At 33.2% G+C, this 24,513-nt stretch overlaps 1 protein-coding gene across 2 annotated transcripts in view; it reads left to right on the forward strand.

The window, feature by feature from the left end:
- LOC123707106 (T-lymphocyte activation antigen CD86-like) overlaps positions 1 to 21,956 on the forward strand; it is an 81,933-nt gene extending 59,977 nt beyond the window's left edge. Inside the window, exons 3-8 of one of the 2 annotated variants that reach the window (XM_045656902.1) lie at positions 10,986 to 11,128; positions 14,009 to 14,219; positions 17,678 to 17,722; positions 18,369 to 18,486; positions 19,045 to 19,232; positions 20,088 to 21,956. In XM_045656902.1, the coding sequence (XP_045512858.1) occupies positions 10,986 to 11,128; positions 14,009 to 14,219; positions 17,678 to 17,722; positions 18,369 to 18,486; positions 19,045 to 19,232; positions 20,088 to 20,194 (812 nt within the window). In that variant the 3' untranslated portion in view covers positions 20,195 to 21,956. The remainder of the gene's footprint in view (positions 1 to 10,985; positions 11,129 to 14,008; positions 14,220 to 17,677; positions 17,723 to 18,368; positions 18,487 to 19,044; positions 19,233 to 20,087) is intronic. The other variant, XM_045656903.1, reaches the window with a different exon arrangement.
- The last annotated feature ends 2,557 nt before the right edge of the window (positions 21,957 to 24,513 follow it).

A 24,513-nucleotide genomic window follows, 5' to 3' on the forward strand; every position in this document is an offset into this window, starting at 1 on the left:
ATTTGCACGGTTTGTTCTTCTTAACACTTTTACAATATGATTCTGTTTACTGAACCTTTATTGAATGTATTTTATTGCTTAAATAAAATTATTCAGCGCTTGTGTCTGCATTCCTGCAACCCTCGGTAGAACACGACACGGTAGACATTTCTTTATTTTGCTGTGTCAAATAATCACAATCACTATATTGTGGGAAATAACCATGACTTCGTATATGCTTAACCCACTAAGCGTTACAGGCAGTCACAATAGTAAATTTATTAAATAAAATTATTTTAAGTGACATTTTCAAGGTATATCGTTTAAGTTTTGTCTATTTTATTGTCGTGTATTATTATCGCATAACGCATAACGTTTAAATCAATTCAAAATTTTAATATACAAAAATGTTTAAATCAGTATTTTACATTCGAGACGAGCTCGATAAACCGATACAAAACTGTGAGACTATCAAATGAATATTTCAGGCGGCTCGCAGGTTCAAGGCACGCGGCCTGACTTCATATCACCATAGTAATAAGTAAGTAGCTTGCTCAAGTAATTGGCAAATTCACACGATTCTTTTTTAAAACAGTAAAAAAAAATTCGTTTCTGATGAAAATTACATCAGTATGGCATAAAAAACACGCCAAGTATTAATGATCGCTGACAGTGCAAATAAAAAGGACATAAATTCGGTTGAAGCACAAACCAGTAAAGTCAACTGTTCATAAAACTATCAGAGAGTGGAGGTCTCATAAAACGCCTTATACCCGTGCTTCAGATAAACTTTAAATTGGTCCATCATATTATGCTCAGCGGAATTATTTCCGTCAACAAGTTTTGTTTGCTCATTCCGCACGCATCGCGTTAAGTTTTATCTGCATTTGTTCAGCCATTCGATAGTTTATAAGGGCAAACTCTTTATGGAGGTGTAAAGTGGCTAGTTTGGTCCTTTAGTCGTAAAATTAACATTATTAACGGAATAGAATTTACGGAAATTCATAGACGCGATATTAAAACTATTTGGGCCAGAGATATAGACATATTCATATTTCTAAGTCCTATTCATGTATTCCTTCCATTTATGGATGTCTTTTACTCTTTAAAAAGGTATAAATTCGTATAATACTTGATGGTGAGCTGATATTTCAGCAGCGCGTAATTTTGTTATGTTTCGAATTAAGCTCATATTCTCTGTAACTCCCTTTCGACCTAGAGCGAACCAATTTTCATGTAAAATACCACTTAATATAGAAATGCTATCAACCTAGCCTCTAATTCCTAATTGGATTAGTATAAAAACGGTAGGCCCTAATCTTCAGTGTAATATAAGCTGTTGCCTAATCTAATGAAGTAATTAGGACCCATTACTCAATATTAATAGTTTTATAGGTCTAAATAGTAAACGATATATTTATATATATATTTATTTAGATTCCTTACGTAAAGCCAATCGTTACGTTACTTACAAACAAGTGACGAGGAAAATTGAATAAAACGCTGTTGAAACGTAAATTTTTAACAGTAAAAATAATTTGAACAAAAATTTCAATGTACCTGTATTTCGAAAAAAGTGAAACCGCAACACGTAACAAAACGAAATATAAATAAAGTGGTAAAGTAAAAAAGTCGGTCTGCGTCAACGACGCATCGTGACGCGACTCTCCCTCAGCACCGCTGTTTTTTGCTCCACTTTTAAAACCAAATTGTTAAAAGAACCGAAATACTTTTTTCAATATTACTATTTTTATACTTGGATGGAACAAATGGATTTTCTAACTGGATAAAAAACATAACTGTATGGACCAAAACTTATTATTTTATGTATATCTAAAAGATCGTTGCGCATTCTAAATTTTCGCAATTCGATATACAAAGCGTTAGCAAGAAAGTAATGTCAGTTTTACAGCGCTATTACAAATGATATTTACGAGCTCTATAATGTGCTAGAAATTAGCGAACCTCCCCTTCTACGCTGTAATACACTTTATTATGATGGCCTCGTTTACTTTATATTTTTAAAGGCACTCATGCAAGATGCCTTAATTGTCGTAGCTTAATATAATATTAGTTGCGATGGTTAATATAAGCCATATTTCAAGAGTTTAGCATAATCAGGGTTTTATTATGTAATCAAGTGTGTGTGTGTGTAAATACAACATTGCAAGTATTTTACTTTTTTAATAATATCATAAATTGGATTAAAACCAGTTAAATAAATGATCAATGTAAAGTAACTATGTACAAAATTTGTCATTTCAAATCCGAATTGTTTTGACGGACTTTGTAATTTAAATATTATAGTTTCATATATAATTAATATATATTTGCTTTATAGACAAAATGAAAGAAGAAACGGATATGTGTAGCATCATAAATGTCATCTCAAAGAAATGTATAATAATACGACAGTAAATTATTATTATAACTTAAAAGAAAATACCATGATGTTTGAATATCCCAATAATTGAAAACAAAAGAAATACTTTTTTCTTACAAGATACGGAGAAAATAACACCAGACAGATTTCTGCACTCGGAGCTACATGGCATTTTTGCTGCATATGAAACGTACTCGTACTATCATAACCCTCGTAAAGTTACCGCCTTTATTAACTTAATGTTTATAGCAATGTCTTGTTTTGTATATGCATAGAGTCTTGGCCTTTTAATGGACAGTAATGCTTAGTATAATAAATTCTCGCTAAAACGTAATATGGAGTGACAGCCGGCCCGGTCACTTACAGTAACTGGGAGCCTCAGATCGAGTTGCGAAGGGTTCTCACTAAATGTTAAGCGTACAACCTCACTCAAGATCAAGACAATTCCCAGATTTTGTCAATCTCGATGTATTAGGTAAAATGCAATAACTCAATTGCTAATATTAAATATAAGCAATAAATAAAATACGTTCAACGAGGACTTTAACTCAAACAAACGTGTTTGATCCTCAATTAGGATAGTTCAACGATCACAAACAATGCCGTATTGTTAAATCGGAGTGTAATAGGACGCTGTACGAAGTACTGCTCGAAAAGCCCACGTCAAGTACAGATTTGGATATTAATAAATTTGTGTGATATTACCAATAGGTATATTAATACGATGTTAATGGTATTTTTTAATTATACTACAAAATAAAATATATTCCCCAAAGTTGTCAATTACAGAGTGAGGGGTCTGAAAACCTCAAAAGTATGTAGACAACTAATTAATGTTGCCTTTGAATTTCTGAACACGAAATTCGCTACGTTAAGCTACGTTGGTTACATTTTAATTCGTACAATGGAATACTTAAACCTGTACATATAGTAAATTTACTATTACATACAGTTAAATTACCTACAAAACAAAAAAAAGACTTATTCTTACTCCTTTACTTATTCCTTTCTTCAATTATGGGATTAATTTGTATATAATGTACAGATGTGTCGCCGGCCAATTCATCTTGAATTGCGTCTAAAGGCTCGATTTCTTCGTAATAAAGAGCGCAGATGTCGGCCTCGGCAGATATTCTTGAATAAGTGCCGTCAAATTTGGGTCTGTCCTATTAAAAGTTGCCAAGATTATGGGTATTAGCTTCAGGGGTAAAATTTAACTTTTCCATAATATCTCCGAATATTTTTTTCGCCTATTCATCGGACGTAAGGAGGGTTCAATGAGTTTCTTTGCAATATATTTCACAAATTTCTTGACTCTGTTAACTTTGACATTTTTCTGTCTGAAAGCCTTCTAAAGTAAATGTTAACTATATAACATATGAAGTTTGGGTCGCTGCGCCAACGGAGTCACTTTTTAATAGTCGTGAAGTTGTGTTCGTGAGAGTTCGATAGACAGTTCGTTAGGTATGAGGTATATTTTATATTAATATACACATAATATTATGCTAATGACCAAATAAATGTAAGTGAAAGGACCATAGCTAAGCATATATTAAAAGTACATAATTAGGTTTTACTTTGTCACTAATCAACCACCACAGTTTTTGAAACTTGAAGATTATTTGATACAGCTCGTGCTAGTACCTAATATTATGACTGACCACTATAGCTGCTATAAAACTAATTGCATTTGGATTAGTACACAAAACCGCAGCTAAACGAGTGTCGGTTTTCCTCATAATGACCGTTGGCTGGTAATATTAATATTTGAAGTTGTGGATTCCCTCGGGTTGCACCTGGATATAACTCTGTTCTAGTAACATATGATAAAACAATTCAACTAACTTATTTTAGAGACAGAGAGATTACATGATTTTATAATTGTAAAAGTACGAACTATTCAATAATATTAGTGTAACTTCGAGTAAATATCAATTTGTGATATAGCGTATCGTCCGATTCTAATTCCTCTAGCAAAAACATAAAAAAATTGCAAGCTTGCCCAAAAAACCACAGAATTTTTTTATGATTTGTTTTCTGGTTCTTGCTTCATTTTAATATCTGAAATGAGTATTTCTTCGGATCTGTTTACACAAGTCGACCCTTTTTAAGGGTTAATTGTGAGTCTCTGTTTGTTCGTGTTTCACTTGTTTAGACTCGGCTCGTGTCTAGACCGGGATCACGATATTCTCGATTACGTTTTAATTAAGTACTTAATGTATTAGGTTATCACACTCCCAAAGATTCAGTTAGTTTATCTAATTTGTATCCAACATAAAACATTATTCGTATTATTTTTGTATTCATTTCAGCTTTAGTAGAATGAATTATCAAAAATAGTAGGTATATATAATACTGCGATCAAAAATAGTTGTTAGACATGAAGACGCCGCTTCGCAATCTGCACAAAACAGAGCATCAAATTGATAATCGTAGCGCTACAGTGACAATAATATCCTCTAAATGCGTCGTAAAAATTGAAATAAAATGTTTATTTGGAAAGTTTGGCGATTACTGCGCAGTCACACGCCGCCGAACAGCGACACTGGCCATTCGCGTAGATCTATGGAATACTCAGGACTCCGCAATAAACGTAAATGTACTCGTGTTTATTTTTGTTCTCGAAAGGAACTTAAAGATTGATATATAGATACTTTATTAAATCAATATGTTAATTTCAATTAATTTATTTTATGAATTGTGATAAGTTTATTTTCCAAGGGCGAAAAGAAAACATAAAATTGAAATGCTGCCGTTTTTCCTAATGATACTTACAAAATAATTGCTCTCAAAGATAAAAACAAATCAGTCTATAACAAGTGCTAACGAGCTACCGTTAAAGTGCAAAACATGAAATTCATCGAAGCGCCTGGAGTTGGCGAAAAAACTTGTCGAAAGTTGTAGTCGGGTAAACTTGACTAATGATTGTTGCATTAACAAGTTTATTGTTAAAAAGATTAAATTTCCGTTTTAGCACCGTAGTATGCATTCTTGAGGGAAAAACTGTGAAAATAAACATTCTATCATATAACATCCTACACTTAATCTAAAACAATATGGAGTTATGATTCAGATTTAGTATGCTGAATGGTTGTTCATTTCACATTGCAGCTGTAAATCTCTAAGCTCTAAATCTCTAATTTTTTTGCGAAGCAAACACTATATTATTTTGTGATAAATCTTGTTACGAATAATACATTTGTGGCCAAATAGGTTTGGAGTCGCTGAGTAATTTCTAAGGAATAATATAAATTAAGTAACAAGTAATAGATTGAGAGCAAAGCCAGGCTTAATCGATTACGACAAGTTTATCTGGCTTAATTTCGGCTCATGAGATCGGAATTATGTTTGCGCTAAGCCTAGCCGTTATTAATTAAGTCTATTATGCTAAACCTCATGACGCATGTACGGCTTTTCATTGTTTTAATGTAAAATAATTTGCTTTGCGATCGCGTGCTACGAATTACAAATGAAAATATCAACAATAAACCAATTTTCATCCAAATAAATTTAACGAAAATAATAAAGAGTTATTTGTCATACACTATTTATTTGTTACACTTTTGGTTTTGAAATCAATTGCAATTTTGTATCCATAAACGTAACGAAAAAGAGTACAACACCCTTAACAAAAATGCTTTTAACGTGCAATAACTTTCATTAAAATAAGCTATATTTGAGAATGTTTGTGTTAGACACCACACTCGCTAGCTATTTCGTAAAATGACGAGGTAATCGCGTCAGAAGCGATAAGTGGCGGCCCATTAGTTGTTAATGGTGCTCAAATTAAGTTACACAACTTCGGAGGGGTGATTCACTTTCAACTTATTTAGGAAGTGTGATGCCTCTAATTGCCTGAAATAAAAATGAAAACATTTTAATACGATCGAATCTATTATTTTTTAATCCATGTTTATTTAATTAAAATGTTAAGTGACTTCATTCATGGACACATCGCATCGCATTGCCCGAGATTTGATTCTATTGTCGTTCAAGGATTCGAAAGTATTAGTCGGAAATACCTCGACAGGTGGTCGACAGGTATTAGAGAAATGGTTTATCGTAGACAGCGACACAGATAGCAATGTATTTTAAGATTATTGCAAATATGTTTTCCGAACTTAGGCTTTCTATTAAAGCAATTAGTTTGTTAATATGAAATCTCTATTTAGACTAAGTTAAACTATCGCTCACCTAAAACTACAGCGTAATAATAATAGTTGGGGAAACTTAGACCATGTTTGGTCCCGACCGCACCGGAAACTCCAGAGTCGAGTTTAAATGAACTTGTCGCGAAGTTAATCACACCTCGGCCCCTGTCCGAACTATAAACAAGGGGCATCTTTATGGCCAATAAAGGCCCTAAATGGTTTTTTATCTAGTTATTTTGTTTGTTTCGTGCCGTTTGTCACTCGGATCGTCGGATAAATGACGATACGGCTTGTTAGCGATTAGAGGTATGGATATTATATGTGAAAATTACTTCCATTGAAATGAATTGGAGATGATAACCAGATATCATTATTTAGGAAATTAAATAAGTTTTGTTTTAAATGTAGCAACATAAAAAACAAAATTCGCTAAGACATCATTACTTTTATTTGCAAATAACACTATTTAAGAGACTTGAAAATTTTTGATGTTTTAATATTCTCCTCTCTCATTTGTCGTAAAACCTTATGTGGCACCATTGCTCCCGTGCGTTATATGTTTTTATATTAAATAAAGACCCGGTCGATATTTATACTATACGACATCACTAACTACTTATTACAAGCTTTTTTTCAACAGTCAGTAGGAAGAGTCTGCGTCGTTTATTGCTTTTAGACCAGTGACATAACACGTTTAGGCTCTCAAGCGCAAATTGCAATTAAATTTCAAAGGCTTTACAATAAATCACCGAAGCATAAATATCAGGGGTTGCACTCAAACAGATTAACAGATATGAAATCACTCGATCCTCAATAGCCACCGCCATTAGGCAAGATTTATAGTAGTTGAGAGCACGCCAGGGCCATTGTCCGACTTGAAGACACTTTTGTAAGCACTTCCGTGCGTTATGTACGTTGAAAATTGGCGAAATGATTATTGCTTTAAGAATAATTGCGCCCGATTTAGGGAAACAAGTTTTATTACAGTAAGCGTTATATTGTAAAAGTATTTGTAACAAGGATTTGTAATTATATATATATATATATCTGTTCCGTGGGCAATTGACATCACAACTGTACTCATTACACGCTCCTAATTATTTTCCCTAGCCGAAAAAGGGTTCGGAATCCGTGGGCCAGTCTGATTTTATGTGTTCGACAAAAAACAAGAATCACAACAAAAACTTTTAACAATTAGTTATCATGCACGATTTTAACAACTTTAATCTTTAAACGTAGTGAACCGATCAGAGCCCATGTCGTTAAAAACATGTTTTGCAGTGGTTTCAATCTTAGCAGTCCTTGCCACCGAACATCGCAGCGGGGCCACCGTGTGGTGTATTACGGCCGTAACTCAAGTTATTACTACATAGTTTACGACTCTTCTCGGATCATACTCGGCTTTATTACATAACCTCTATGGATTAATTTGTTGTCTGATTCGAATGAATCTGAGCGCGTTTTAGAGGCGTACTTAATCCTGTTACCGGGCTATGAAAATGGAAATAGTTTATCACTCTGAAATAATATAAGTTTGCCTCAGGACCTGTTCTACTTTTTGGTCGATACGGGAGCTTAAAAACCTCAACCATCAAAGTTCCTATATAAATGTATGTCGCTTTTGATATTCGAATTGCCAGATATACAGTAAGACATTAATATAACGTGTATTTGCGAGTCTCTTTAATGTGAAATATTATTTGCGAGGGTTTAAGTCGTGTGTGATGTAAATCCAGCTCCAAAAAGGCGAACTCTAATTGAATGCCATATATTTTATTTCATAAAAGATACCTGACTCGTGTGGGATTTTTATGCTACATTTAAATTCCACTTTGACGCAATTACGTTTTAATTTCCCTTTAACCAAATACCATCGTACTCCGAAATAACGTTTCAAATTGATGTAACCTGACATCACAAATGTTAAAATTATTTCATAAGAACAAATTTCATTTATTACAGGAATTACACATCAGTTAGTTAAAAATTTCCAAAGCCAGCTTATTAATATAATAAATCACGTAAAATACGTTTATATGCAGATTCGTAGCTCCATCTTGCAGACGCTCAATAAGTCTGGTGTCAAAGTAAACATTCCACTATCGCCACTGAAATTGGTTTTTTCCTCAGAATAATCTAAAGATAGCCCGTGGAAGCTTTATTGCCTCTACCCTCACTCCAAGTGCATTATAGTGGTTGGAATGAATTCTTGCCATCAAATAATATCTGAAGAAAGTATTTCACTTTGAGACCTCTTTGATAAGTAATACCCGCTAATTAGAAGTAGAAACAATATTTATTTTCGATTCGATGTTTTTTCAGTTATGATAATTTTCAACATAAAATCCTATGTGTTTGAATATTGAGTATGAAAATCAGATCTGAGCCAAATATTCATTTACTTATTCTGTCACAACAAAACGTTCAAGAAAATGGTAAAAATCCACGGCACGCGATTCACGCTCGGCGGTGCGGGCGCAGGATGCGGGTCACGTAGCGACGCGGACAACACCGCATATTTATTTATATATTTATTTCTCCTACAATGTGTCGCGTCGCGGCCTGAATTCAGATTAATGCTCTAAAAAGTTCCATTTGCAAATCGTTACAAAACACTAAGCTTTGAGCATTTCAGCTTTTTTACATGAACACAAGTTTCAGTTTATTCTTTGAGAATCTCTCTTGATAAATTGAAATACTTCTTTGCCTTGTAACGTTTTCGTATGTTTATTATTATGATACTAAATTATTTTCAATTATACCTCTTTAACATTTTGATACTGTATATAGTTTTTTTATGAATATATTCAATATACGCCACTGCGTCGACCTTAAGCAAGAAATTTCAAAATACATTCGTTTAGGTCGGATAATTTTTTGGAACGTGGCAACACGCGAGGCTTCGGTAGCCGGAACTGCTGACATTCTGGACAGCTGTACAACTGTATAGTAACATTCTGGAACACGACACAAATATTTCCCCACAAATACTGCACCGGGCCTCAAAGAAATATGCTTTTGAATTGAGGTTTTTTGCCTTATATAGGAACGAGTACTAAATTCTTCTAAGCATGCTTCAATGGAACATGAGGAAAACAGTGCCATTGTGTAAAAATTGGAGTAATAAATTAAATTGGCTACAAATATAAGAGTGTAATAACTTTTGTAACATAATATACTGTCGAATATTGGAAGTCAGTCTTTGTCGCGATATTCATGAACGTACAAGAGTATGTGGTTTCAAAAGAATATCTTTATATTCAGGACGTTGACTTATAATTAATTAAAACGCTAATTGCAACGTTTAATAATTGTAAAATAATGTTCGAACAGGAAAGAAATTAATGTTGTTTTTTCCCTTAAATAAAACCAACCGAACATCATTTGATGAACAAAAAGATGTGTTGGCTCACTGCGATCGCATCTCTAAAATATGTAAAAATTATAAAATAGCCATGGCAATAATAGTATGATTATTAACAACAACTATCAAAGATGGATGGATTTCCTTTTCCGGTTCGGTGTGACGTCATGTTTCCGGTGACTGATGAAATGTATGCAGTATGAAAATGTCACCTTTTTCTACACAATGCCGTGTGGTTACTTCATTTGTGAAACTTTAGAACATTTGTTAACGGAATTATAGCCAAATGAAGGCAAAATCATCATGATGGAGAAGAAATTACCATTTTCATTAACGTTACACTGGTATGAAATAAATTTAAATAACATAGTATTAAATATATACCTCGATAATAATAGCATGTAATGAAAATAAATAAAAAATCACTCATATTCACAGATTAAGATTGGCGCAATGAACCGAATATTAATGATGTTTATCATAGATCTCGTTAATATGTATTGGGTAGTGTATACGACCTTATCTGACCTCTTGAATAAACCCTTTACAAGTTCAATAACGTTTTTATAAGACATGATTTCTAATATTAAAAGGGGCTTATAATTTATATTTATTATGCATTTCTAATATAACTTGGTAATTGAAATATGAATAAAGATTAAAGTTAGCTGTAATTTTAATAAATTTATCTTAAAATAAATGCGTCAACCATTAAAAAATTACAAAAATGAAGGTTGCACGGTAATAAAATATCTCTGCTTAAAAATGTATAATTAGTAAGCCACAAAATATTATACAGGTGCCCAGAAGGCTTTCTGACGCGCAGAAACAAACAAGACTAAAAATTCACAAACCTGTTTCCTTTTGCTACAACAAGATCTTGACCGATTATTGGCTCGATTCATAAATGTGGACATGGTTTCACCATTATAACCGGGAATTATAAAAACAGCCCATAGCTTGGAAGAGACCGTCATCTAGAACTGCAAAGAAATTTAAGACGATTTCATCCGCCGTAGTCATAGTTCGTAGCTTAGAGACACACATTTATTTTTAACCTTCGATGATAACAGATTATATTTGTTTGCGACCTGTTGTTATTTTTCAGGTCTAGGGGTTCTGTCAGCATTGAGCAGCGTAGAGAGAACAGAGAGGCCCTACTTTGACGATGTGTCACCGAGGAATGTATCGGCAGTGGTTGGCGAATCGGCGGTGCTACGATGTCGCGCAAAACACATAGGAAATAGAACTGTTAGTACATAATACATACAATATAGATTTTAATTCATAACTCACTCAATATAAGTGATATTATATTACACACTAGTTTCCTGTGGTTCTATTTTTATACATGTACTTTTTTTTAATATTTCCATGCATATGTTGCTTTAGTATGCATTTAGTAATAAAAACTAATTATTTATTGGTCTGTCAAAAGGAATAAAATATGTAAAAAAGGGTGCGGAGAGAGACAACGAGATGCCTCGGTAGCCAGCTAACGACAATATTTTATTTACCTAACTATAAGCGAGTCTAAATAAGTTCGTTACGTTTTAAGATCGGTCGTTCATCTCGTTTATCGATTAGGATTATATTCACGTTACAAATATTTGAACTTGTAAAACGTGTCTTCGAAACTTCTATCAGATAATGATAATGTTGCGAATTCAAATGTTCAATGTTCTCAAGTCACCTTCAGTATAATTCTAAATGGAAAGCTCCGTTACCGTCTTTGCATCCAAAACTACTTAGTTAACAATGTACTTCAAGTTTACATCAAATCTGATACAGTCCAACAATTCTCGGAAAGCTCTATTATTCCAAACTAGCTGAAAGCTATGTATATATATGGTAACTAGGAGGTGATTTTTTTCTCAAATAACCTAGTAAAATCTAAAAGGAGATTGAAGATGTGCGATCACCAGCTTTCACTGGTTTCACTTTCCCTTAGGGCCTTAAGATAGATATGTGAGAAAAAAATACAAATAAACTACACCAGTAGCGGAACAATCTCTCGTCTTATGAAAGAAGTGTATGTATGAAGTAAGTAAATCTAAAAGAAATCATTAGGTATTTTTGGACAAAACATTTACACGTCCATTTCTAATATCAATATTTGATACATTAAAGGAAGGGATATGATCGCCTCGGGGTCAGTTTGACCATTGTTACATCTCCTAAGGCCGCTTCGTCTGTAAATGCAATTGTCAGACGGAGGAGGTGATGTATTGCGCCAGTTAATCAAGTGGCCACTGCTGTGGTCGTCTTGCCGATTTTATGTAGCCTGTAATCAATTTCAGACCACCCTACCTGGTAGGGTAGGGTGGTCTACTTGGTAGACCTTTATACGTATATTAAGATGTGGTTTTGTGTTTTAAAGAAATACTGTTTTTTTATATAATAGTTTAGGAAAAATAGTTAACGCTAATATTATTATATCAAATACTATCCTTTGTCCAATTTACTTCACCAAGTTTAGTTTTTAATTTTAACACAAGATTAAAACAAATCAACGCATTTATGTAGAAGAGGATTTTTAAAATAAAAATATTAAAGTAGTATCCAACCTAATAAAAGCTTTAACAACTTACAATGAAAATAACAAAACTTCAAAACCTTGACACCTTAAGATAATACTTTCTTGGCCACGGAAACTTTTTTCTAGCAACTTAAATTGAAAAATAGGATTCAAATCCTCACAAAGCGAAATTAATCTTGATGTAATTTATTTATTATCCCTATTTTATTTACTTTGTAGCGTCGCGTGAAAAGTTTGACAATTATTGTATCAAGAAATCTTGCCAAATAATAATTATTTTTAAAAATATACTCAAACTTGCTTCTGTGGATAAATAACAATTACTTTTTACCTAAGTTTCTAATTAAAAACAGTTTGAAGGGTGAGACTTTTTGTTGATTAATAATCACAATATTTCATTAATATCACAGACAACTCTTTCGTCTCCGAGGGTTTCCGCAAAAAAATGTCACAAGAACGCCTGTCAGTCAGCAGCACCGCGTCAGAATCCCTTTCAAGAACTCGTCAAGCCCTTTTCTTATCTCCACCTGCAGACTACAATATCATTTTTCACTGTCGATCCTTCCCCGCTCCGCTGACCGCCATATTAATGGCGAAGGGATCAACACCCCTATAATATCACCCTGACGGCTCGAATATTACTATACAGAGTTATAGATTGAACCGTGACGCGAAAGGAAAATAGCTAGTTACACGAAATGGCTAGGAAAGGACAACTATAGTAGATTGAGTTTCACCAGCCTCTAAATATTGAATCATTTCGAAATAAAGCACAAAATTATTCTCTGATTAGATCTTTCTTTTTTCTTTCTCGTTCGCTAAAGTATACTTTTTATTTTATAAAATTAACACTGTTTAATCTACTTAAACGTAACATTTATTCTTGTTTATTATTGAATCTTTGAAAGAGATCTAAGCATTCATTCTTCAAATGCCGCCTCAAAACTAGCTTCGCCCTCAATTTTATTATTTTAGAAGCTGTAAAGTTTCCGTCCGTTTGCTTAATTACGGCTCAGTCCACACTAATTACATACAAAACAAAAATCTAACAAAGGAATGAATTTATTTTCGTAATTTCTCCAAGGCTTCGGATTAAAAATATAATTTGGCGTTTATTGTTGTAATTTTAATCAAAGGGCGCGTCTTAAATCTTTTAAGTGGATTTGTGAGAAATGTTTGATATAATTCCTAATGCTCTAATTAAAAATATCTCTTCAACTTTTCTTGTTGCGTTTGAATTGATTGAAGTTTTTTTTTAATTATAGACACTTTAAGGCCTTCATGTGCGCAAGTTTTAGAAAAATTACATTTATAATTAAGTATTTGTTAATTTTCTACATTCTTATATATAATTCAGCTTGTAAAAATCATTATATTTGTGTCGATAAGAAAATAAAACATTTTAATATTATTATTTCAAAGAAAAATTAAAAAAAGCATAGCATATCGTGTTTTCCATACTTCATTGTAATTTGATATTATTTAATTAATATTTTTTGCATTGGTTTCATAAACAATTCCAAGCCGTTACGATACAAACGTGACCGCCTTATGCGCATAACGATCGCTAACAACGTAATACTTTTTCTTAGGTCTCATGGATGAGGAAGCGTGACCTGCATATTCTAACCTCTCACATCTTCACCTACACTGGAGATGCAAGGTTCAGTGTCCTACATCCAGAGCCCTCGGACGACTGGGACCTGAAGATTGACTACGTCCAGCCCCGAGATGCGGGCGTCTACGAGTGTCAAATCAACACTGAGCCTAAAATTAATATGGCCGTTATGCTTAGCGTTGAAGGTACTATTTCTTGAGATTTATGCAATTTATATTTATACATTATACAAAACAATTTATTTCAATTGAATAATTCAAACATATTGATATTAAACTGATTATAGAATAGCTGTAGTGGTTGCCTGGAAGAGATCGCTCGAATATGATAAGACCGCCAGTTGCCTTTCTTTTCATTTAATTATGTCAATAGTATTATTTTTCTGTTTATAAATAAATAACTAAATATAGTTAAGTTATAAGAACATTCTATCATTAATTGTACAATATTATGTATTTCAACATATATAATATAATTTCGTAATAAAATCTAGAGTAAATGATGATATCTGTATACTCGAGGTAATATATGAAAGTCAAAGATAGCAGAAGTTGGGATGAGCGTATTGGGCACGAAGCGTACGTGATATCGCTTCGAGTTAATGGCCACCGGTAACGGTATATCCATGCCCTCTGTTATATTCACACGTTTCTTATATGAATAGAAACTAATGTTTAATTATAACTACTTTCGCCGTCCTTATTAACATCAACCATAATAATATTTGCGTAAGCTTTGCATTTACCTTGCTATACCTAGGTAACACAGAAAATGTTCAGAAAATGAAAAACGGCTTAATATAGAAAGTTACCAATACTTTTATTGTTTTTCGAAGTAATCTCCGTTCCTCTCTACACATCGTCGCATTCGATGGAACCACTGAGAAAAGTAGTGGGTTCATTCTTCCTTTTTGGTCTCTTCTATAGCATTTTCGTACGCTTTTACCCCATCTTCAGGGCTCGTAAAGCGAATACCTCGAATTTTATCTTTAGTTCTGTTTATAAATTAAAGTCGCAGGGCGCCAAGTCAGGACTGTAAGGCGGATGACTCATTATCTCGACACCTGCCATAGACAAATATTGAACAGTCCGTTTTGTGGAGTGCGTCGTCGGTTAAAGTATGGGGAATCCATCTGGTACAAAGCTTCCTGACGCCTTTTGTTCGTGTAATATTTTTTGAACTTGACTCGTACCAATGCCTAGGCTTGACCGTATCTGCCGATAGGGCACTCTCTTATCTTCCTCTATCATGCGTTGCACAGCACTGATGTTATCTTCAATAGTCGCTACGTCCACGCTTAAACTCGTTAAATCAATTGTAAATAGTGGCTCTTGATGGGGCTTCATTAAGAAATGCTAATCGCAGCCTATCGTAGCTTTGTTTTTGAGTAGGCCCACAACGAAAGTTATAATAATTAATCATTGACCGAAAATTTTCTCGCGTTAGGTTAATTTTCACGTGTACTAAGCGTTTTAGATTTATCGCCAATTCACAAAAATAAATGACAAATTAATGCAATTAATGCACTAGGTTACCAAAGAGTTCTAAAATTGAAATTCAAAAAAGTTTTCATATGCAATGTTTCTAACTGGCCAGTTCTAAACATTTTCGTATTAAGAGTATGATGAACTAAAAAAATCGCACAATTAGTAATATCAAACTAGCATGCAAGTATCAAATTATAATTAAAAGTAATTATTTAGTGTATATATTGAATACAATGTTAGTACCTCAAACCTTATAATCTAAGTTCTTCCTCACATTATAGATGTACCGTACCTTTCATCATTAACATATTATAAAGTACTAAAGGCATTCAAATAAATGTGGTTATGCCCTCCTTAACATTTGATGCAAACTATTACAGTGAGAAATATACTAAGAGGAACTTCGGCGAAGAGAAAACTAATCAAAACGGCTCCACCTATCCAAATTCTGAATGCGAGAGGCCTGCAAGTGAATAATATGAAAAGAGGGTTAGATGTAATCTGGCATTCATCTCTCGTCATATTAGGGGGAGGCTAATGCCATGATACAAACTACGAGCCATTACTCTAAGTCCTGTATCATGCTGGGCCCACGCCAACGCGCGTACTCGTGATGTATGACCAAATATGTTGCTCATTCTTTAAATCCTTTGTATCTTGATGTTCTAACGAAACGTACATTTATTATTGAAACAATAAATGACCGCTGGAAACGGCTAAAAGCTTCCGCAACGCAATTTCTAGAGCGCAGATAGGGAAATGGCACACAGAATTGAACCGGAATGAATAGGAAATGGACGGATCTGAACTATCACTGAAAATATATTATATTATAAATATATATATATAAATAATAATAAATATATAAAAATATATATATAAATATAGTATATTTCAACGGTAACGCAATCGATAAGGAAACTGAACTCTAAAGTACTAATGAAAAGCAATGACGATAATTGGCTAAATCATAACTTAAACTAGAGAGCGATTTCTTAAATAAAATATCGGAATTCTATTGCAATGTGCTTTCAGAATAAGCACCGACCGAACAGGCTTATTAAGAATGCAAGGTCCAGGTCAGGTCCAGATTTCAATGTCCAGCTTACATTACGTCACTGCCAGTGTAAATACTAAGCATGCTCCAAGATTTACGGTGCATTCCAACAGTTGTACTTTTTACCCGAAATGTATACCAACTGATGACGTGTTTTCTCTAAGAATTCTCTTTTCGCAATTACTGAAGTGTAATATTTGTATTTCTGATAAAATCATTTGAAGTCGCAAATAATAATGATCAAAGATCACAGCAGTTTAAAATTAAAGAAAGTCGGCGCGAAGCTTGAGATTGTGCTTGAATAATTAAACGGTCGCTTCGAAGTTGAGGGTAAAAATTAATTGGTCTTTAAAGTGACTAACCTAAAGGGTTTATTTCACCGTTTCATATCAAATACTGAGCGTCGAACTGTCAGATTAGAAAGATGCAAGAAAATTTAGCGATGTATTAACACAAACTTCGTTAATTTGCAAATGCAGCATGTAGTAGTGTGTATAGTGGAGCATAACATGCGTAACTGTATCAACGAACCCACAGGTTCACTAATGGCATTAGAAAGTTGAAAAGCGATCCTTTTCCCCCGCATCGGGCGATTGATGAGACGCTAAAAGAGTTTTGTTACAAAATAATTTCACTGAAACGTCGAGGAAATAACATAGTTTTTATATTCGTCATTTGTTACACAACCGCAATTTGTAAAGCGAGCCGCACGCCAGCGCTCAACATAATACATCAAGCGCTTCTCAAATTCTGTTCCCGGCCAATTACAGCGCTTGTTACGCTGAAAAATAACCGACCTCGCCTAAATGTGCATATATTTCATACGATATAAAAGTTATGAGTTACATTACATGCCATTATTCAGCTCTTTATCACGTATCATCAAAAACGCCGCTTAGATATTAGTTCAGTAACGAATATATATATATAATTTCAATAAGATAACCTTGGTATCAACTATAATATAAAGTTACAATTAAATACAGATTTAAAAGTACATTAAAAAGTACATTTAAAAGTATAAGTTTTACCACAAGCTTTTTAACTATTATTGCACCGCTTGTTTCCCTGCCTTAAGCTGTTATATTGTGCATTGCAGATGAGTCCTTCACCCCCGCGCCCCAGCCTCCGCCCCGATCCTCAGGTATTCCTCATTCCTATTTACAATACAAAAGTGAATCCCAAACAGATATATAAACTTACATAAACATTGAGAAAGTCTTTCTCAAAACATTGTAAACGATTTCTCGATAATGTAAAATGACTGTGAAAACAATTCTTCCAATTCTTACAACAAACACTGTTTGGGTTTCGCTACGTTGCTATTTCGATGTTGTTAATCAGTCCGATGCACGAATTTCTTTTGTGTTTAAACTTTAAAGTATTGTTTGTTTTATGAGATAAAATTAATATTACAGAATGCATGTCTGAATTAAATTCAGTTATTCTATAAAATACGTAATACAAAACTTTGGCTAAACAAAGTCAAAGAACGTTCGTAAAGACATTTGGCATAATATTATTCAAATTGCGGAACAGCTATCTTTGAAAAGATGATGAGTCGTTTGATATTTATATATTTGAAAGAATTTATAGATTATTAACGTCGCCTTTGAAATGAATATCAAAATAAATGTAATGACGTTCTATCACAATATTTTTCTTTATGTTTTCTATATTTAGAGGCTCTTAACAATTAAATATTAATGTATGACTCATGAAAGTATCCTATTTAGATAAATAAGTACTCACTTGTATCAATGTTTTAATTTGTGTGTCTCTATCATCAGCTGCTGCGGCCACTATCTGGGGGTCGCAAGACGTGTACGTAAAGAAAGGCAGCACGATATCGTTGACCTGCTCCGTCAATGTCCACTCCTCGCCTCCCTCTAGCGCTTCAGTCCTGTGGTAGGTATACTCTCACATCGGTAAGCTTACTATAGATTCAAATTATTTCTAAATAAATTTTAACCAAGTTATTAAATTTAACAAACAAAAGAGCCATTAATCACCGTTATTCATAATTATTGTCTGACGTTTTGCTATGATAAAATAAGGTTAATTCAGAATAAGAAAAGCTTTCCTACTTCTGATTAAATTCGATAAGCCACTCCCTAAGGATTACGAAGATAATTTATCTAAGCCAATTTGTATTTATAAAGCTCTCTGAAAACCTTCACGACAGGATAATAACCCGGTGAAGTTCTGTTAAAATATTTATGAATTTTCTGATAACATCTGAAAGGGGGCTGGCGATTTTTCAAAGACGTTGTCAAGCTCATTTCAAAGGGCTGGGCCCGAGGGACTGGCCGGAATATTTACTCACTGTTACAGATTAACAACAGAATTGTTTTCAATATTTTAATCTTAATAATCTTTGGTTTAAGCAAGTACTACACATTTAAATTAACTTCTTTAACAGCGAATAAGTGTTCATATTCATTAACATTTTTGGTTAATTTGTAGGTACCACGGCAATGCTGTGGTGGACTTTGACTCACCTCGAGGAGGAATTAGCTTGGAGACAGAGAAGACGGAAGGCGGTACTACTAGCAAGCTGCTAGTCACCAAGGCTGCGCTAACAGATTCTGGAAACTATACATGTGTTCCCAACAATGCGCACCCGGCTTCTGTGTCCGTTCATGTACTCAACGGTATGTCAAGAATTGTTAAGCATTTGTACTAGAGTAAAGTTCTACACAACCGTTCCTAACCAAAAACTCTTCATCATATCATGTCTCATAATTGTAGTTGCCTGAAAGAATCCGCTCGAGAGCGAGTTGCTCTTCGAATCTTTAAGTAACCTGATTCGTATGCAACAAAATACTAAACACAACTAGTCTCAATCGCCAGAGCGAGGAAATAGTTGATCACAAATTATCTTTTATATGAAAGTTAAAAGAACAAACTTACACACCAAGGAAGGGACAGTTAAATTCTTATAAACATTAACCCAAGTTTAATTAAAATACAGTTCCATCATAGAGAATATTTAAATATATGCTAGATTAGGAATCATTTTTGAAAAGAAATCTTCAATCAATCAGTGTTAATGAGTTGTACTTAACCTAAAAACTAATCACCCACGTAATTAAACAATCTATCATAACGAAAATAGTAATAATTCAGTTCAATACGTTAAGCCCATATTATCATGCGAAATTGTATTGTATCTGTTTTCCATTAACACGTCCATATTTGTTTCGGTATTATTATAATTGTTCTATTACATTTGTATGCGCTAAAGCAATAAAGCTGATTAGTTTAATTACTGTCATTATTTCTGGATAATTAAGCTGATATAATTTGTTAATTATATATGAAAATATTGTTTCCTTATTTATATTAAATTGTACTTGTATTGTGTTATTTTTGACTGTTCACAATAAGATTTTAAATACCACTTTAATATTTATTTTCTTGTTTAAACTTGCTTAATACTTCGATTTGTTGTGTAATAATTCTAACATTTATATAAATGTGTGAATCAACGTGAATATCTTTAACAGGCGAGCATCCGGCCGCAATGCAGACGAGTAACCGAGCGACGTACCTAACATCTCAGCTGAGCTGTGCTCTCTTCACCTACCTGCTCTCCTCGATGGCCGGCAGATGATCACCCTTCTCACTCATGATTTGAGATGGAAATTTTGTTATATGAACTTAACTCGTGTTAAGAATATTTTAAAAGTGTGAAATTCTTCATACATTGTCGCTGTTAACATAACTTGCATGCAATGAAAACATATTTTTTATTTAATAATTCTTCAAGAAAATTAACCTAGCATACAAAAAGACGCGTAAAATGACGGCAGACAAATAAAATAGAATAAAGGACGCTTTTGCTTCGACTGAATTCAGATAACCGTTAATTTCGTTACAAATGTAACCTGTCAAAACAGTTGAAATATTTAAATATCCAAAAATAGACACCAATAATACGTTTATAATTTCATTGGCTTCTATTATTACCACAAAATAATCTAATTTATCTTTGAATATTTAGTTTTCTTCCCATTGAGTCGTGTGATCTTTTGAAACAAACAAAAATTTCGTCTCAAACAACTTAACGAGATTTAATTAGATTGATTAATTGAAATACGTTAGAATAATAATTGTAAGAACTCCTTCAAAATATGTATAACATTGATCTTCTCATAAAGTCTGATTGTTTATATGGTTTAATAAACAACGAGTTTTTCGTTAAGCCAGGCATTGCAGGCACAATTATTGAATCCTCTATTTGTTTGAACTTTTCAATTTGAATTAGTCATTGGCTAATTATGGGAAGATGATATTGTTATATAGCTTAGTGTTTCACTTTCGTTTCAAAAAACTAACTAAAGATTTCCTCAATTATTCTTGAACATTTATTTGTATTTAGTAAGATTTTTGAAATCACGTAATCAATATAGCTATATTATAAGCTTAACCGATAATCAACACATTATGAATGCTTATAAAGTCCTAATTTATTAATTACTCTAAGTACTGAAAATATGTGATATTATTTTACGATATTATCGAAACCAATGTTTGCAGATTATGTAAGTCGTTATAACGTACTTACTAAATGGAAACAGTGAAGTTTAACCATAAATAAAGGCAAACTGCACGACTTAGGACAAATCTTTACGAAATATATTAAAATTAGACTATAATACAAGTAGTATTATCGTTTGATGTTATGTACGTGTTAAAAGCGCCATTTAACGGTTTCAGTGTAAAAATGATATTTCGTAAAGATAGCTTCCTTCTTCTTTCAACAATTTACATTCCATTACGAATTTGTAAATGGCCAGGATGTAAATAAAATAAATACGTAAACTAGACTAATGCGTTGTAAATAATTATTGTTGTAAATAAAATTATTATCAGTTAGTAGTTGCAGTTGAGATGTTTACGTTGTTCTTAGAACATAATATACTAGGTGAATGTGAGGGAGATCTCTTCTCGACTTTCTTCGATGTAATTTTAGGTAATTTATTAACTACTTAATAAATACACTTACAGCTTAATAAATACAGTGATTAAAAACTGGATAAGTTTATTTTCATATTCGGAAGTTTAAAACGCGGAATTTAAAACACAAAGTACGAAAGAAAGAAAAAAAATTCCGCGAGTCAAGCTGCACTTGCATCGTGACGTCGGCCATTGTTTCTCGTAAATAAAAACAAGAGACAAAAGATCAACAATGTGCCAGTTTTGCAAAGATTTCTCATTAATACTGAGGTACAGATGCAGCTCTTGTTAGAGGTTTTTTTCGACAAAACGTACTAGTCGAGGGAGGGTTACTTTTCCTAGAAGGAGGTTACCTATCGGAAAGTCGGAATTTAAAAAAATTGCTGTTAGCTTCTCATTGAGTTTCTAACAAGAGATCTCCGTAATTTAATTAGAAGACAAATAAATTAAATGATTATTAAAATTCTATCGACTGTTTTCATAAATTAATCTTTTAACCATTCTGTTAATAATGTAGTTTTAAATTACGCTTCAATCATCGTAATTCGAAAATGGCAATAGAGAGTTAGATAAAAAAAGTATTACTTTTAGCTGAAGGCAACATTATTCAATGCTGAAAATCTCACTAATGGATCATTTCGTAAATACTCGACTAGTTTTAATATTTGTATTTCTAGTAAGGTTTTGACACAAAGTGAGTGAAGCGTAATTTTAAACATGTCTAAACTCCTCTTTCCATAAATTCTTGTAAAGTAAAATAACTAATAAGGCTGTAGATGGTCGTAACTAGCTATGTTCCTTAGTAGCAGTTATATACGGGCTCATTTGTACGTATATACGTTTTTAAGAGAATGTTACTCATCGGATATTAATTTTCCTTTGTATTTTGTAAATATCGTAATGAGGACTGGAGTATTATTAATAAACATTTTAAATAATTATTTTATCTTTTTTATTTACCTTCAAGTCTGTGTTTCAATTACCACTACTGACTACCAACGCAGTAACCTGGAGTGTATGTACTCATCAAGAATTTAGGTAATAGAGATTCCTTGGTCATTATTATTGATCTTCGAATATACGGTAATTTATAGAACTAGCAATTTATAAGCCCTGTTACGTACTTTAATAACATATACATTTTATAAATATGCATAGATATATATATATGAAGGGGAACGTTCTATCTGCGTTCAATATGTACGAGCTATACACCACACCACCGCGCTACAAATAAAATAAGAAAAACATTTTCGGTGATGACGTTACATTTTTAACGCTAAGAACGAAAATTGTTTCGTAAATCCGTTGATAGCCTCAAGATAAGCGTTCGCGGGCTGCAGATTTTCGAGGTCATTAACTTGGAATACTGTTTATGGCAACTAGGCTCAACCCGCGATTTTACTAACTTGAAGTATTTTCTTACTTAAATCTTGAAAGATCGTGTTTTTATTAGACAACTTGGGTATAAGATGCATCTAAGCTCTACTTTTAAATTTACTAAACATGTTGTGGTTATACTTATTTAATTTAATTATTCAGACTTGTTGCACTTTAGTAAATTTTTGGAAGAAATACATTCATTATTCAAGCCATTGTACTTTACATTCAAGCTTACTTCTGTGTTTATTAATTATTCGTAATAGATACTTTAACTTTTTCCCTTTTGGTTTCGATTTAACGCTAGGATAGACGCTCTTGTAATTGATTCGATATTTGCCAATTCGTACGTCTTTTGATCTACTATTAGTACAGTAAACTTTTTCTTGTCGTATTTAAAGTAGTATGTACGGTACCTATGTAATATTATCAGTCGAACTGTTCTAGATAATCTAGATAAATAGAAAAGATTTTCTTAATCCTACGACTGACTTTCTGAATTTTGACAAGGATATATCAAGATACATACGTAGCACAATATAAAACTACGTTTTGGTATGATATATATAAGCCTAAGCAATAGCATTACTGTCAGCTCCCATTGCCATTATATGTCACAGAGCTCATAAATTTACTTCGTCAAAGTCAAATCAGTTTATAACCGTAAAAGCGTGGTTATTCGATTGCCAATATTAATAGATCTACAAGTTCAGTATTCGATAGTCAATAGTAATAGTGACTCCATAGTCATTATTATTGACAATGACATGTACCTGTCGACTGTCATTATGCCACCGAGCTTTGACACTATTTTTTTTTATAAAATAGGGGGCAAACAGACAGGAGGCTCACCTGATGTTAAGTGATACCGTCGCACATGGACACTCTCAATGCCAGAGGGCTCGCGAGTGCGTTGCCGGCCTTTTAAGAATTTGTACGCTCTTTTCTTGAAGGACCCTAAGTCGAATTGGTTCGGAAATACTTCAGTGGGCAGCTGGTTCCACATAGCGGTGGTGCGTGGCAAAAATTGCCTTGAAAAACGCTCAGTCGTGGAACGTCGGAGGTCGAGGTGATACAGGTGGAATTTTGTATTCTGCCTCGACGTCCGATGATTACATGTAAGTCAAATTAGTTTATCATTTTTTTTTATCATTCCTTAATAGCTTATCCTAATCGTATAGATAAATATATATATATATATATATATATTACTTATGATATAAGGTACATTCAATAACAATTGACCAGAGAGTATTAATAGTTATTTTCCAAGAATCTGAATTAATATTTAGTCCCTATCAATTATTCGTAGGTGTCTTCCAACTTCCAAGTCACGAATTAAACATTTAAAACTCTATAAAATCTGTCATCCACTCTGCGCCTGACAGGCCGCTATAAAAATGAAATCATTTCTATCGCATAGAACATAAAGATTAGTATCGCGTGCGACGGATAATGGTCCAATCACGATGCCTTTATCGGAACTATAAGAGGAACATTAAATATGTATGTAACAATACGGCTTCTGTTGATGTTGCTGATCGTAGTACTTAATGCCAATAAAAAGTAAGATTAGGTTTAATTTGTTACATT

This window comes from Pieris brassicae, chromosome 3 (assembly GCF_905147105.1).
Source record: "Pieris brassicae chromosome 3, ilPieBrab1.1, whole genome shotgun sequence".
In the NCBI taxonomy this organism is placed as follows: domain Eukaryota; kingdom Metazoa; phylum Arthropoda; class Insecta; order Lepidoptera; family Pieridae; genus Pieris; species Pieris brassicae.